The sequence below is a fragment of the Carcharhinus amblyrhynchos genome, unplaced genomic scaffold, assembly GCF_965287045.1.
Source record: "Carcharhinus amblyrhynchos unplaced genomic scaffold, sCarAmb.v2.hapA scaffold_401, whole genome shotgun sequence".
Taxonomy (NCBI): Eukaryota; Metazoa; Chordata; class Chondrichthyes; order Carcharhiniformes; family Carcharhinidae; genus Carcharhinus; species Carcharhinus amblyrhynchos.
Genome location: NW_027650141.1, coordinates 77,463 through 94,539, shown reverse-complemented (window position 1 = coordinate 94,539; position 17,077 = coordinate 77,463). Strand labels below are relative to the sequence as shown.

The 17,077-nt window shown below is 48.5% G+C and overlaps 1 protein-coding gene across 1 annotated transcript in view; it reads right to left on the bottom strand.

Moving 5' to 3' along the window:
• Positions 1 to 16,523, bottom strand: part of LOC145339318 (transmembrane protein 151B-like) — a 34,218-nt gene extending 17,695 nt beyond the window's left edge. The window contains exon 1 of the mRNA XM_080183744.1: positions 16,437 to 16,523. Coding sequence (XP_080039870.1) covers positions 16,437 to 16,523 — 87 coding nt within the window. The remainder of the gene's footprint in view (positions 1 to 16,436) is intronic.
• Positions 16,524 to 17,077: the final 554 nt, after the last annotated feature.

Here is a 17,077-nt window from a genome sequence, read left to right as displayed (position 1 = left end):
ATCACAACTGTTTTTTCAGTGCAACATCAGACCCGAATCTCCCCACTTTGTGCAATGCAAAGGTCACAATCATGAATATTATTAAAAGCTCAGGGGGTGGGCCTATTCACACTAAAGAGCCTGAAATCAGTGGGATGAGCGGGAACTGTGCATGTGCACATCGCTGGAGATCGCTGAAAAGACCTCCCAGCATCCAGATCACTGCAATCCAAACCCCACACATATCACTGGCCCCCACAACCCCGCATTGACATCACTGGCCCCCACAACCCTGCATTGACATCACTGGCCCCCACAACCCTGCAATGACATCACTGGCCCTCACAACACCCCCACACAAACATCACTGGCCTCACTGCTGGTATCCACAACCCCTCCCACAGACATCGCTGGCCCCCTCTCCTATACAGACATTGCTGGCCCCCCTCCCCCATACAGACATTGCTGGCTCCCTCCCCACCCCATACACACATTGCTGGCTCCCTCCCTGCAATAAAGGCATTGCTGGCTCCCTCCCCCCAGTACAGACATTGCTGGCCTCCTCCCCACAGTACAGACATTGCTGGCTCCCTCCCCCCAGTACAGACATTGCTGGCTCCCTCCCCCCAGTACAGACATTGCTGGCTCCCTCCCCCCAGTACAGACATTGCTGGCCTCCTCCCCCCAGTACAGACATTGCTGGCTCCCTCCCCCCATTACAGACATTGCTGGCTCCCTCCCCCCAGTACAGACATTGCTGGCTTTCTCCCCCCAGTACAGACATTGATGGCTCCCTCCCCCCAATACAGACTTCGATGGCCCCCTCCCTCCCTTACAGATATTGCTGGCCCCCTCCATACAGACATTGCTGGCCCCCTTCCCCCATATGGACATCACTGGCTCCCCTCCCCCATACGGACATCACTGGCTCTCCTCCCCCCATACGGACATCACTGGCTCCCCTCCCCCATATGGACATTGCTGCCCCCCCTCCCCCATTCAGACATTGCTGCCCCCCCCTCCCCCATACAGACAGCGATGGGTCCCCCCTCCCCCCCCCGACAGACATGTGGGGCAAGAGCCCCTGTCTTGCCTCACACACAGACATGGCTGCCACTCACACCATGCCTCCATGGTTCTGGATAATGTGGGTTCCCAATCCCTCCATCCCTTGAACATACTGTCCTCAGTGCTGCCCTGCAGAGAACTTGTGTTGTGCTGACATGCATAACCCCAACTTGCGAGCATTCCCTCTCTTGAATGGGAGCGTTGACTATTGCACCCTCCCTGAACACAACAGCCTATTGGCTGCCATTCAATCAGCACCCTGAGGGATGCATGAAACTCAACAGAATGCAGCCTTCAAAATTCTCACAAGCATTGGTTGCCAACAGGCCCTTGATTGGCCACACTCACTGAACCTGCATTCCCCTAATAAGCCAGAGCTGTTAATAAGCTTCATGGATGGTCACAAAGCCAGTCATGCCACAAAGATGTCTGTGCGCAAACCTGCACCCAAATTCACAGAGGCCGACCAGGAGCACCTGCTCGATGCCACGGAGGAGAGGCGTGAGCGGATTTTCCCCAGCCAGGACTCTCACCCAAGGGGTGCATCCGCCACAGCATTGTGGGAGGAGGTGGCAGAAGTGATGAATGCTAGAAGCCTGACACTGTGCTCTGGCCGGCAGTGTCGGAAAGAAATGTACGACCTTCTTCGAGCAGCAAGTATGAGTGTGCATCCCACTTGAAACCCCGCACATGCTTGGCATGGATCTCAAACCCTATTTAGACACCTGAAGGGCATGCAACAAGTGACCCTTCCCCCAGGAACAGAATCTAACCCCTTCCCCGCCCCCTCAGCGGTGACCACTGTCCCTGAAACTGCCAGCACAATGCCCGAGACACAGCAATATATTAATACTTGCTATCCATTTTACGTTCCGACAGGAATATTCACAATGTACGCGAGGCAACACAGGCTGGTGGGGGTGTGCCCCACCAGTGTGTGTCGCCTTACGTACTTGCAACAGCTGACCAGCATCGAGGAGCGTGCCATGGAGCTGGTAGGGGGTGATGAGCCTTTCTAATTGAGCACGGGCAGCCAGATCGGCGTCCAGCATGCAAGTGAGCAGAAGCCCACCTTCAACCTAGATCCTCCTTGAAGTAAGTGTGATGCTGCAAAGAATGTTATGCCTCCCTTCCCCTAATGTCTGTTTTTTATTGCAGCTCTGGACTTAGAGGAACCTGGCCCTTCAGGTGTTGCCATCGCCCCTGCTGCTCTGGAGCAAACAGTCCACAACCCCCTGGAAGACACCTGAGGGAGGCACTGAGGAATCCTCCAAGGGCAGCACCACTGAAGCAGCGCCAGCATGTACAACAAAACCCACCAACATAGAGACTGTCACCACAGTGGGTACCTTTAGTGTTGAGGTACTGGGTGAGCAAAGCACAGACATTGGCTCATGCCGGGGCCTTCCACTCAGGAGATCCCGGAAGTTCTGATACTTTCCAATTCCACCCTTCCTCACACTGGGGCATCTCAGGGCCAGCGAGATGAACAGGATGGCACCAAAACAGTGCAATCTGCAAGTTGGCCGGGGTCCTAGCCTCCCAGGGGATGTCTGGCAAGGGCATCACAGGCAACAGGGCGTGCATCACTTCTGATATCTTCTGATATGCCTTCTGGGGTAGCACCAACAAGAAGCAATAGACTGCACAAAGTAAGAAAGTTGTAGTTCACTAGACGGCACAGGTGAAGGTCACTAGGAGTCAATATTAATCAATAATGTTAAGAACACAATAAAATGTTAATTGCACCTCACAGCTGTGACTAATATGTCTCTGATTCCTTCCCCCACCCCCCTCGACAAGGCTGAGTGGTTCCCATTCCCAAGCATCGAGGTGCTGTCTGTTGTGCCTTGCGAGACTCAGCCACATGTTAGAGTGTGCCTGTCCTACCTTCCCCAACTTCCACCAGACCCTTGATGCAAGTGCCCCCCTCCCCTTGCCCCATTTGGCCAAAAAACATGTGTCCCCAGCCTTACAGTTACATGGATCAGGGTGGCAGCATGCATTCAGAGTACAGGTAGGAGTCAGACTTGAGTGGCATCAGGGGCAGGATCCCAGTGTGCAAAACAATGAGTCGTCATCATCATCCTCCAGCCTTCAACCAAGACACACAACCATTGCCAACTCAGGCCCATTAACAGATTTGGATATTTCTGGGGGTAGGGTGGTGGGATGACAGAGGCTGGGGGAGGTTGATGTGGAAGTTTAAGGGCCCAAGTTTGGAGGGAGAATAGCGGCTGCACTTGCTCCTGGAGTGTGGTGGATCTGTGGTGGTTGCAGACTCCTCACTGCCCAGCACTAGCTAGGTGAAGCGGGCTGCAATCAAGACTCCCTCGCTGCCCTTCCCTGCCACCCACTCTCCTCCGGCTCTTCATATGGTGGGACGTCCACCTCGCTCCTTCACCGCTCCTCATCCCGCTCTTCCTTCTCCATCTCCTCTCCTGCTCCAGCTGGTCTCCCCGCTGCTGGGTGCTGTGCAGAATGATGATGATGCACGAAGCAGCACAGGATCATACAGGAGGGCCCTCCAGAGCGGTCTAAGCTGCGGAACCGCATCTTAAGCAGGCTGATGCACCTTTCTACAATGAACCAGGTGGCTGCGTGAGCCTCGTTGTAGTGGGTCTCCACCTCAGCCTCAGGCCTCCACACAGGCATCATCAGCCATGACCTTAGCGGATAACCTCTGTCGCTTAGTAGCCATCCTGAGAGCCTGGGCTGGTCTTCAAAGAACCCAGGGATGTCTTGACTGTCTGAGCACAAAGCTGTCATAGACACTCTCTTCATGATCTTTATTTGATGGTCGCAGACAATTTGAACATTCAGGGAGTGGAACGCCTTCCTGTTGGCAATTTAGTGCAGTCTTGTATGAGGGGCCCGCAAAGCAATGTGTATCCCATCCACTGCTCCCTGGACACTGACAATCCCAGCAATGGAAGCGAAGTCCATAGTCCAGGCCTTGTGCTGTGTAAGGCCCACATCGAAATTTATATGGTGACTTGCCTGGGCATCTGTGACCAGCCGCGCACATCAGGAGCCTGGGAGATCCCAACTAGGTCGCCACTGGGTGCCTTAAGTGAGCCAAAGGCATAAAAACTCAGGGCAGCCATAACCTGCACATCAACAGGGAGCGGGTGGCCGCCCTTCCCCTGAGCTGCCAGGTGCACAAGCACCTCACAAAGGTGTCACACCGTGGTCTTGGAGAGCCACAGCCAGCAACAGCAATCAACTCTGAGAAGGCCTCGAATGAATTACGGGGCCTGTATCTCCTTGGCCTGGGTACCCTCTGCCTTCTGTGCATTCTCTTGGGAGCCTGCTCGCCCACCTCCTGACCCTCAGCGGCAGCCCCCTCCCTTCCTTCCTGAGGGACTGGTAGTGGGTACACCTGCAGTGGTCTCTCCACGCCCAGCACGTCCTGAGCTGCCTCCTCCTCCTCTTCCTCCTCCTCCTCTGCCCCTGCTGCCACTACAATGGCCAGTTCCAAATCAAGCAAACCGAGATCCATCTGCACAGTGGAGTTTGGAAAGAGCATAGAATGATGGATTATGCTATAATTCTGAAGGTCCTATGAGGAGAGACTGAGGGATTTGAGGTTGTTTTCGTTAGAAAGAAGGCAGCTAAGAGGGGACCTTATTGAAACATACAAGATGATTAGAGGTTTAGATAGGGTGGACAGTGATAGCCTTTTTCCTCGGATGGAGAAAGCTAGCACGAGGGGGCATAGCTTTAAATTAAGGGGTGGTAGTTATAGGACGGATGTCAGAGGTAGGTTCTTTACCCAGAGGGTGGTGAGGGATTGGAATGCCCTGCCTGCTGCAGTTGTAGATGCGCCTAGTTTGGGGGCATTTAAGAGATCCGTGGATAGGTTTATGGATGGAAAGGGATTGGTTTAGGTTAGAGGGTCATTGCTTTTTTAATTGGTCGGCGCGACATCATGGGCCGAAGGGCCTGTTCTGCGCTGTAATGTTCTATGTTCTATTATCATTGGCTGCATAAACCCAGCACCATTCCAATCCCTCATTTGGGCCAGTACTCCCACTTGGCAACACCACACAATCCATGGTGCCTTGTGTGACCCGATTAGGGTTGTGTGAGATACCCATCATGACAAATGCTGGCACGGATTATGCAGGTCAGTGTGCAGCTGTGGGCAATGCACATCCTTGAGCCATTGCTATGTGTGCAACTGCAGCCTCTGTTACAGGCACATGTTGCTGCTCCGTGTCACTGCGCAGGGACAGATGTGTGCCAGTGACAGCAGATTTCATCAGTCCATGTCTGAACCTCTGCACAGTCAGAAGTCTCACAACACCAGGTTAAAGTCCAACAGGCTTATTTGGTAGTAAACGCCACTGGCTTTCGGAATGCTGTTCCTTCATCAGGTGAGTGGGGAATTCTGATCACAATCAGGGCATATAAAGGCACACACAGTTTACAGAATACTGATTAGAATGTGAGTCTTTACAGCTAATCAGCTGATCAAGTCTTAAAGGTGTGGACAATGTGAGTGGAGATAGCATTAAGCATAGGTTAAAGAGATGTGTATTGTCTCCAGACAGGACAGTAAATGAGATGTTGCAAGCTCAGGCAAGTCATGGGGGTTACAGATAGTGTGATATGAACCTAAGATCCTGGTTGAGGCCGTCCTCCTGTGTGCAGAACTTGGCTATCAGTCTCTGCTCAGCGACTCTGCGCTGTCGTATGTCATGAAGGCCGCCTTGGACAACGTTTACCTGAAGATCAAAGGCTGAATGCCCGTGACCGCTGAAGTGTTCGCCAAGAGGGAGGTAACAGTCTTGCCTGGTGATTGTCGAGCAGTGTTCGTTCATCCGTTGTCATAGCGTCTGCATGGTCTCCCCATGGTCTAGCAAGCCATTCAGTTGGGACCGTCACTAAACATTGGCATTGCCAGCAACACTAACACCTCAAGAACCATTTTAAAAAAAACATGGTGCAGATTTATAGAAAAATGGAACATCATGGTAAAATGTGAAGAAGGAACTTGGAGCAAGTACAAAAGCAGGAAAATACCAACGTTAATCAGGTACACAGGAACAAGGAAAGTATAACAGACAGAAGGGAACATGAAATAGATAAAGAGGAAGGTGAGGAAAATGAACTGCAGCATTTCAAAATTAGGCTCACCACAGTCATATCAAGGCCAATTAGAGGCGGGCAATTAAATGTTAGCCTTGCCTGTGAAACCATATGTCATAAATGAATAATAGAAAAGAATGGAGCAGATATAGGCACATGGCACAGTTTCAGAGGAACACAGAGCGGATAAGATCACCACAGAGCAGTCAGGACAGCATGGAGGCACAGTGGTTAGCAGAATTGCCTCACAGCACCAGGGACCTGGGTTCAGTTCCAGGTTTGGGTCTCTATTTGTGTGGAGTTTGCATGTTCTTCCTGTGTTTGGTTTTCCTCTGGGTGCTCTGGTTTCCTCCCACAGTCCGAAAGACGTGCTGGTTAGGGATATTGGCCATGCTAAATTCTCACTCAGTGTATGCGAACAGGCCCTAGAGTGTGGCGACCAGGGGATTTTCGCAGTAACTTCATTGCAGTGATAACATGAGCCAACTTGTGACACTAAGAAATAAGCTTTAAAACTTTAGAAGACCACAGAACAGGCAGAAAGATTATGGAGCTGGTATAGGAGAAGCTGAAGCAGACATGGCAAAACAAAGTAGATGCGATGAATGGGTGTGGTTAAACAGGTAAAAGAGGTGGCAGGAAAACAGGCACAGCAGGTGCAGGAAAGCAGGCAGGGCAGGTACAGGAAACCAGGCAGAGTAGATACAGGAAAACAGACAGATCAAGTGCAGGAAAACGGAGCAGGTGCAGGAAACCAGACAGAATAGGTACAGGGAAACAGATGGAGCAGGTGCAGGAAAACAGGTGCAGCAGGCACAGGTAAACAGGCAGAGCGGACACAGGAAAACAGGCATAGCAGGTGCAGGTAAACAGGGGGAGTGAGCAGAGGGGAAAATGACTGCTGCAATCACACTTTGCTGTGCCCTCCTCCCCTTCAGTCAATGGCCCTTTTTTGCACTCCTAAGCTGTTGTTATCCTCAGTCCAGTTAGAAGTGTGATGCCAGGATATCAGATGTCATTGCACAAGACATTTTGTTGGGCAGAAGCTAGCTGCCAGAAAAACATGGTCCAGTTAGATCTGTTGCCATTGGAAGGAAAGGGTTGAGGTCTTGCAGAGAGGAATCAGAAGCTCAGGAGGATATGACAAAGATAATTTCAGATTCTTCCCAGTGTCTCACACTGTTGAGCAGAGGAATGGTAACATAGGACATGTTAATGTTTTACTGGAGAAATGATATGGAGTGAGGGGGTCAGTGTGTGGGAGTGGGTGTGTGCGTGTATGGAGGGAATTAGTTGAATCAGGATCCCTGGATATTAATAGTTTTGAGGGGGAGAAAGAATATCTTCAAGTTGGATGTTGGACATTGCTCTCAGCTCACCAAAGCTAAGAGCAGTGTCCTATTGGGAAGGATATCTGTGCTCTGGGAAAGTGTATGGACTATTGGACAGTGGGGTGGATATTAGTTTGAAACAGTAAAGAGAAAAAATAAGGTGCATAGAGATGTGGGAAACAAAGGAGAGGTTGGATAGAGAAAAGTAAATTGACAGTTCTGATAAAGAAACTATCAGAGCATTTGAGAATAATTATGTATGTGAAAAGTCAAGCACAGAATTCATGTGGCTCGAATTAAAGAACAAGAGAGGGGCTATGAGATTACTGGGTGTATCTTATGGGCTACCAGATGGACAAGCAAATATAATCAGCCAAATGACACGAACTACAAAATGGTGATAACGGGGGCCTTCAATTGGGTGGGATTGTTCCATCCACCACTGGCGAGATGGAAAATTTGACTGAACAGCAATATGTCTGTTAACTTTGGGTGGTAATTTCTGGTTCTGTGACAGGCAGGATCAGAAAATCCCACTCATAGACTGGGAACATGAGGTGCAAAGGGTAAAGAAGGGGAGAAATTACTGGAATGTGCACAAGAGAACGCCCCTGGTCGTTATGTTTTCAGCCTTTGTGGAAAGAAACAGGCCTGCATCTGCTTCTAGGGAATGAAGTAGGTCAAATGGAGCATATTTCAGTAGGAAAGCATTTGGGAAACTGTGATCATGTCCGTCAAGTTTAGAATTGTTATAGAAAACGACAAGATGCAATGAAGTGTGAAAAGATTTAACTGAAGGAAGGTTAACTTCAGTGAGTTGAAAAGAGAGCTGGCACAGGTGGATTGGAATCAAAAACTGGCAGGGACAGTAAATGAACAAGAGGAGGAGATGGCTGGATGACTGAATGGGCACATTTCTACAAGGAGGCAAGGAAAGCCACCCAAAGTTAGAGCTCTCCGGCTGACAGACGGTTATAAAAATTAAAATGAGACAAAAGGAAGCTTTTGACAAATGTGATGTTTATGAAACAGAGGACCAGGCTGACTAATGAAAGAACAGAGAAAATATGAAGTGGGGAATTAGAAGGGCACAGAGAGAGTGTGAGAACAAATTTTTGGCTAACATTAAAAGGATCCCAAAAGTCCATTAACATATTATAATTAAAAAGGTAGACAAAAGAAAGATGGGGTCAATTAGGGATCAAACAAATATTCCTATGAAGGCAAAAGGCAGGGTGGAAGCACAAAATGATTTTTTTGTATCTCATTTCACTGGCAAAAGGATGCTGCTAACATACAATAAAGGAAGAGATAGTAGAGAAATTGAATAGGATAAAGATAGATAAAGAAGGAGGTGACTAAAAGGTCAGCAGTTCTCAAAGTAGAAAAATCACTTGGACTGGATGGAATGCATTCACAATTGCAGGGGAAGTTAAGGGTGGAATTGAGGAGATTCAGGCCACGATCTTCCAGTCATCCTTCAGTACTGGAGCATGCCCAAAAGACTGTAAGATTGCAAAAAATACATCCCTGTTTAAAAATGGGAGAAGGGCAAGTCTAGCAACGCCAGGCTAGTCAATTTAACGTGAGTGGTGGGCAAATGTTTAGCAGTAATAATAATACTCAAGGATAAAATGAATTGGTGGTTGGAACAATATGAGCTAATAAATGAAAGTTGGCATGGATATTTTAAAAGCTAATTATGTCTGAACACTGATTGAGTTATTTGATGAAGTCATGGAAAGAGCTAATGAGGATAATTGAGTTGATAATGTGTATATGGACTTTCAAAGGCATTTGTCCAAGTACCACAAAGACTTGGTTAGCAAAATTAAAACTCATGGGACCAAAGAGACAATAGCATTGTGGGTACAAAATTGGTTGAGGGACAGAAAGCAGGGGGGTCGTGGTGAACCACTGCTTTTCATACTGAAGGGATTTGATTCCCAGGGGTTTGCTTCAGGACCATTGTCCTTTTGATCTGGGTTAAAAACACACTCTTCAGTATACAGGACATGATTTCAAAGTTTGCTGCTGACACAGAGTTCAAAAGTAGTGAACAATTAGAAGAATGGGAAGAGACTTCAGAAGGTCATAGGCAGATGAGTGAGCTGGGCGGCATGTGACTGATGGAATTTTTAATTCATTGAGGTATGACATGATTCATTTTGGTAAGAGGAATGAAAGGCAAGAGAACTAAATGGCACAATTTTAAAGGAGGTGCAAGAATAGAGAGACCTGAAGGTGTACATACACAAACCTATGAAGTTGGCAGAACAAGTTGAAAAAACTGTCAAAATAAACATATGGGATCCATAGAACCATAGAAAATAGGAGCAGGAGGAAGCCATTTGACCCTTTGTGCCTGCTCAACTACCCATTATGATCATGACCGATCATCCAATTCAACAGCCTGATCCCACCTTACACCCATATCCTGTGGTCCCCTTTGCTTCAAGTACTATATCAACTGCTGCTTGAAAACATTCAATGGTTTGGCTGCAACTACTTTATGTGGTAGAAAATTCCATTAGCTGACCACTGTCTGGTTGAAGAAATTTCTCCTCATTCCTGTCCTAAATGTTCTGCCCTGTATCCTCAGATTGTGACCCCTGGTTCTGGACACCCTCACCATCAGGAATACTCTTGCATCCACCCTATCTAGTCCTTTTAGAATTTTATATGTTTTCTCTGAGATTGCCCCCTTATTCTTCTGAACTCCAGTAAATACCGATTCCATCTCTCCTCATATGTCAGTCCAGCCAGCCCAGGAATCAGTCTGGTAAATCTTTTCTGCACTCCCTCTAGAGCAAGAACATCCTCCCTCAGAAAGGAAGACCAAAATTGCGCACAATATTTCAGGTGTGGCCTCACCAAGACCCTGCATAATCGCATCAAAACATCCCTGCTCCTGCATTCAAATCCACTTGCTTTGAAGGCCAACATACCGTTTGCCTTTTTTACTGCCTGCTGCACCTGCATTCATTGCTTTATTAATATAGGCATATGCATGCAAAAGCAATGAAACTATACCAAACATTTATTACAACAGGTTAGGACTTAGCTGGAGTACTGTATCCAATTCTGGTCATCATACTTTATGGAGGAGTTCAAGGCCTTAAAAAGGCAGCAGAAAAGATTTATTTGAATTGTATCAGCGATGAGGGATTTCTGTTATGTGGAGAAACTGGAGAAGCTGTGGTTCACCCTGGAGCAGGGAAAGTTCAGAGGAAGTTTGATAGAGCTGTTCAATATCATGAACAGTTTTGACAGAGTAAATAACGAGGAGTTACTTCCAGTGGGAGAAAGGTTAATAACCAGAGGACATCAAATTGAGTAATTGTCAATATAATGAGATGCAACATGAGAAAACATTGCATTGGTTGAAAGAAGATTCAACAATATTGTTCAAAGGAATCAGACAAATATTTGAAAGGGACAAACTTGTGGGATTAACTGGAGTTGAGGGGGAAAGTGGAACTAGTTGGATAGCTGTCTAAGAGAGCTGGCACAGGCATGATGAACCGAATCGACTTCTGATCTGTATTTTCTTCTGATTCAATGATAATGGGAACATGGGAATATTAAGCGGAAGAGAGGAACATGGAACAGAATGTGGAATGTTGTGCAGTCACACGAGAATGTGGAGCAGGTACAGGAGAATGTGGCACAAGTACAGGAGAATGTGGAACAAGTACAGGAGAATGTGGAGCAGATACAGGAGAATGCGCACCAAGTACAGGAGAGTGCGCACCAAGTACAGGAGAATGCGCAGCAAGTACAGGGGAATGTCGAACAGTTGCAGGAGAATGTGGAGCAGGTATAGGAGAATGTGGAGCAAGTACAGGAGAACGTGGAGCAGGTACAGGGGAACGTGGTGCAGGTACAGGGGAACGTGGTGCAGGTACAGGGGAACGTGGTGCAGGTACAGGGGAACGTGGTGCAGGTACAGGGGAACGTGGAGCAAGTACAGGGGAACGTGAGGCAGGTACAGGGGAACGTGAAGCAAGTACAGGGGAACGTGGAGCATGTACAGGGGAACGTGGAGCAGGCACAGCGGAACGTGGAGCAGGCATAGCGGAACGTGAAGCAGGCACAGCGGAACGTGGAGCAGGCACAGCGGAACGTGGAGCAGGTACAGCGGAACGTGGAGCAAGTACAGGGGAACGTGGAGCAAGTACAGGGGAACGTGGGCCTGGTACAGGCGAACGTGGGCCTGGTACAGGGGACGTGGAGCAGGCACAGGAGAACGTGGAGCAGGTACAGGGGAACGTGGGGCAGGTACAGGGGAACGTGGGGCAGGTACAGGGGAACGTGGGGCAGGTACAGGGGAACGTGGGGCAGGTACAGGGGAACGTGGAGCAGGTACAGGGGAACGTGGAACAGGGACAAGGGACATGGGGCAGGTACAGGGGAATGTGGGGCAGGTACAGGGGAATGTGGGGCAAGTACAGGGGAATGTGGAGCAGGGATAGGGGAATGTGGAGCAGGGATAGGGGATGTGGGGCAGGTACAGGGGAACGTGGGGCAGGGACAGGGGAACGTGGGGCAGGGACAGGGGAACGTGGAGCAGGGACAGGGGAACGTGGAGCAGATACAGGAAAATGTGGAGCAGGTACAGGAGAATGCGGAGCAAGTACAGGGGAAAGTCGAGCAGGTACAGGAGAATGCAGAGCAGGTACAGGAGAATGCAGAGCAGGTACAGGAGAATGCAGAGCAGGTACAGGAGAATGCAGAGCAAGCACAGGAGAACGCTGAGCAAGTACAGGGAAACGTGGAGCAGGGACAGGGGAACGTGGGGCAGGTACAGGAAAATGTGGAGCAGGTACAGGAGAATGCGGAGCAAGTACAGGGGAAAGTCGAGCAGGTACAGGAGAGTGCAGAGCAGGTACAGGAGAATGCAGAGCAGGTACAGGAGAACGCTGAGCAAGTACAGGGAAACGTGGAGCAGGTACAGGGGAACGTGGAGCAGGTACAGGGGAAAGTGAAGCAAGTACAGCGGAACGTGAGGCAGGGACAGAGGAACGTGGAGCAAGTACAGGGGAACGTGGAGCAAGTACAGGGGAATGTGGACCTGGTACAGGGGAACGTGGAGCAAGGACAGGGGAGGTGGGGCAGGGACAGGGGAACGTGAGGCAGGGACAGGGGAGCGTGGAGCAGGGACAGGGGAACGTGGAGCAGGGACAGGGGAACGTGGAGCAGGGACAGGGGAACATGGAGCAGGGACAGGGAAATGTGGAGCAGGGACAGGGGAACGTGGAGCAGGGACAGGGGAACGTGGAGCAGGGACAGGGGAACGTGGAGCAGTTACTGGGGAATGTGGAGCAGGGGCAGCAGAACGTGGAGCAGGGACAGGAGAACATGGAGCAGGTGCAGAGAAATATGGAGCAGGGACAGGAGAACATGGAGCAGAGACAAGAGAACGTGGAGCGGGGACAAGAGATTGTGGAGCAGGGACAGGAGAACATAAAGCAGGTACAGGTTAATGTGGAACAGGTACTTGGGAATGTTGAGCAGATACAATCTCAGAGAGTGCAATTCTAGGACAAAGCAGCCTATTTGATGAGCAGCCCATCCAGCACAATGAACATTCACTCCCTCCACCACTGATGCACAATAGCAACAATGTATACCATGTAGAAGAGGCACTGCAGCAACTTTCCATGGCTTTTTCAACAGCATCTTCCAAAGCTGTGACCTCTACCACCTGGAAGGACAAGAGCAATAGATTCATGGGAACACCACCTGGAAGTTCTCCTCCAAGCCACGCACCATCCTGCCTTGGAAATATTTCACCTTTGCTTCACTGTCGCTTAGACATAGTCCTGGAACTTCCTTTCTAATAACACTGTGGGACTGCAGTGATTCAAAATGGCGGCTCATCACCATCCTTGCAAGGGCAATTAGGGATGGGCAATAAACACTGGCCTAACCAGTGATGCCCACATTCAATGAACAAATAAATAAAAATGTATTGGGAACAATCCCACGTAGGGAGTGAAGTCTAAAATGATGAGGACAATCCTGAATATCAAGTACATCCCCCAAAACCAATCAGAATTCAGATAAGGGGAATAATCATGGATAGTAAGTACAATTCTTTATTAAATAACGGGGAAGGTTGATGACAGTAGTGGATTAGCTGTTGTAAATATGAAGTTCCAAAAAGCATTTAATGAAGTACCACATAATTAATTTATACATAAAATGGAAGTATGTGGGAATAAAGGAACAATGTCACTTGGATAGTTAATTAGCTAAGGGATTGGAGACAGAGAATAGTAATGAAAGGGTGTGTTTCTGACTATGGAAGATTACAGAGTGAGGTCTCCTCTGGTTGTGGTTGATTGTAAGATAAATGCTTTTTTTGTTTTATATGTAAATGTGCTGGACCTGGATATAAGGAGTACAGTTTCAAAGTTTACAGATGATACAAAACTTGCCAATGTAGTAAATTGTGAGCAGAATAGTCGGCGACTCCAGGAGGAGATGGTAAAATGAGCTGACACATCGCAATTGTAATTTAGTGCTGCTACGTGTGAAATGATACACTTTCAGAGAAAGAATGTGGAAAAAATGATATAATCTAATTGGTACTATTTTTAAAGAATGCAAGAACAGAGACAGCTGGAGATGCATATTCACAAATTATTAAAAATGGTAGGGCAAGTTGATAAGGCAGTTAAGAAAAGCTTTTGGAATTGTTGCCTTTCATACTGTGGGCGATGGGTTGAAGGGGAGAGTGTGCACACAAGGAAGTCATACTAAACTTTTACACTTCCACTCTTAAGCCTCAGCTCGAACATGGTGTACAATTCTGGGCACCACACTTTAAGAAGAACGTGAAAAACTTGGAAAGGGGTTTACCAGGCTGATGGTCTCCAGTTTTGGGGAGAGTTGGAGCAAGTAGAACTTTTCTGACAGTTGACAAGATTAAGGGAAAATTTGAAAGAGGTATTCTTTTTGATAGAGGTTTTGATAGAGGAAGTAGGGAGAAACTGTTTCTTCTGGTAAGTGGATTGGTAACTAGTGATCAGATACTTCCAATAATGGGAAACAGAAATGCAAGGGACAATAAGAGGATCCACATACACCAGCTGACGTAATCGAATCAGACTCCATAGGAATTTTCAAAAGGCAATTGGACATATAGTTATGAGGACTAATTCAAAGGATTACAGGAGGAAATTGGAATTTGGCACTAAATTGCACAGCTCACTCAAAAAACTGGCACAAGCAGAATGGGCTGAATGACCCTCTAGACAGCTGATGATTCCATGAAGATATTCCAACATCCCACATGGGATAAATCCAATATACAGGCTACAATCTAGGTACAGGGTATGTTCCCAGATAGTGGGTATAATGAAAGGCATACTGGGTACATTTCCACATATACTGAGACAATCCCAGTGTGCAGAATTCCAGACAGTGTGCAGAATTCCAGTTACTGGGTACAATATGAAATACTGGGTATAATCCCAGATAATGTGTACAATCTCAAATAATGTGTACAATCCCAGATAATGCATTCAATCCCAAATAGTGTGGACAGTCCCAGATAATATGTACAATCTCAGGTAATGTGTACAATCCCAGATAGAGTGCACAATCCCCACACAAGTCCAAACAAAAAGCTCTGCTCTTGTATCTCAATGACATCATCCTGATGGTGTATCCTCCCCGGCTCTATGAGTTAAATCGCAGGTATATCAGCCGACTGCCTGGCGGGGGGGGTAATAGATCTGAGGTGTGCTAAAATGGAAGCAGCTGGTGGTGGCGGCAGACAACAAATCCCAGTCTTTTAAACGCTTCACCGGTTCCCATCAGAGGCCCCTGCATTAAACTGCAGTGAGAAGACTGCAGTACGAGAAAACACACAGACACATGGCAGGCATATCTCAGCCGGTGCACAGTGAGGCATTGACACACACACTCACAGCAGTCACCGGTAAGACCAGGGCTCTTGCCTCTTATCTCCCTGATGGCGTTTTAACAGGATCCCTTCCACACCAACTTGGCTACTCTCGCTCTGCTTCAGACCCTCTGGGGAGTCCCTCTGAACTCGGAGACCGCGGGGTCTCTGACATTCCCACGTCCTGGGCATTCCCCATACCTTTTTAACCTGGAACTGAGGTAAACATCCTCCGCTTTGCCTCTTCAAGGTGTTTCCCCCGTCAGTGTCCCCCTCCTTAACCTATGTTAGCTGTTTTCTTCCCAGAGGAATCTCAGGGTTTCCCTACCAAGCTTTCCTTCCCGCTTCTGGTTATACACAGGTCTCTCCTTCCTATAGCTGGGGAACTATTTCTGAGAAATAGACACTCTCCGTGTCTCGCTTTCTCCGTTTCTCTCTCTCTCCATTTGGGGACTGGTGCATTCAATCCATCGACCAAACTGTCTATACCCATCTCTTGCCCTCAGACTCTCCATCTGGATTGCTGTCACACTATGTCAAGTGTCTCTGCGCCCCCCCCCCCCCCACACACACACACACACACACACTCTCTCTCTCTCTGGGTCTGTACTGTCACTCCCTCTCGTCTCTGTCTCTCTCCCTCTGCAGGGGGATATCTCATTCCCTTCTTTCAATTCCAATCACATATCCCATTATCACAAAGGCTTGCAATTAACCTAAACCCGAAACGCCGCCGTAAACTTAACAAATCACTTCAGCAAAACAAAAAATAAACACAATTAAAGCAAACACTGCATTTAAGACAGGAGAGTTACCCCCCCCGCCCCACCCCCATTTCCCCTGGATGAGTACACCTGCACGATAATGATCTGCAGAATATGCATATATTCAGCTTTGTGTGTGGTATTTTAAAATAAATTATTTAACAAAATTCATTGCAACTTTCCTACCCCACACCAAAAAATAAAATCCACCCAGGTGTTGCTTGCACCTCGCAGGGGCTATTACTAATCCTTCCCCTCTACTCCCTTGTCCTGCCCTGGGCTCACCTCCTCCCGGACCTCCGCAGATGCATCCTCCTGGCCCGGGATGCCGTTGGCTGCAGGCGGCAGCGACACCGTCCTCTGCGGCTGCATTTGCGCTGGATTCAAGGCCAGCCCAGGCGGGCTAAACCTTCGCTGACTGCAGCACCAAGCCCGGAGCCACCGTTCAGCTGCATGTTGCTGGGTTTGGGAGGGTGGGGTGGATTTCCTACAGTCAGGTTTCCTCCAAGGTTGCAAAGTGGTCCCAAGCCGCCTTCATGTATGCAGGGTCTCTCTCTGTGTCTCTCACACACTCCTTTCTCATTGCAGCCTCACCTCTTTGGGTTGTGCCCAGCTCCTCCTCTCTCTCACACACGGACACATATACTTCACGTTAATGTAGTTCAATCACTGTGTCACCCTTGTGGACACTGAGGCACAGTAAAATGACAGCAGAATAAAACAAAGTTGGGGGGGGGGGGGGCGGAGGGAGAGGAAAGTCACTGAAAAAGAGAAGATGGGAGAAAAAGCGAGCCAACACTGTCAACCTGTCAACACACGTGGGTTGCCTCTGACCAAAAACTGAACTGGACTACCCACACTTTGACTACCAGAGCAAGTCAGAATCCGGGAATCCTGCAGCCAATAACTCACTCCCTGACTCTCCA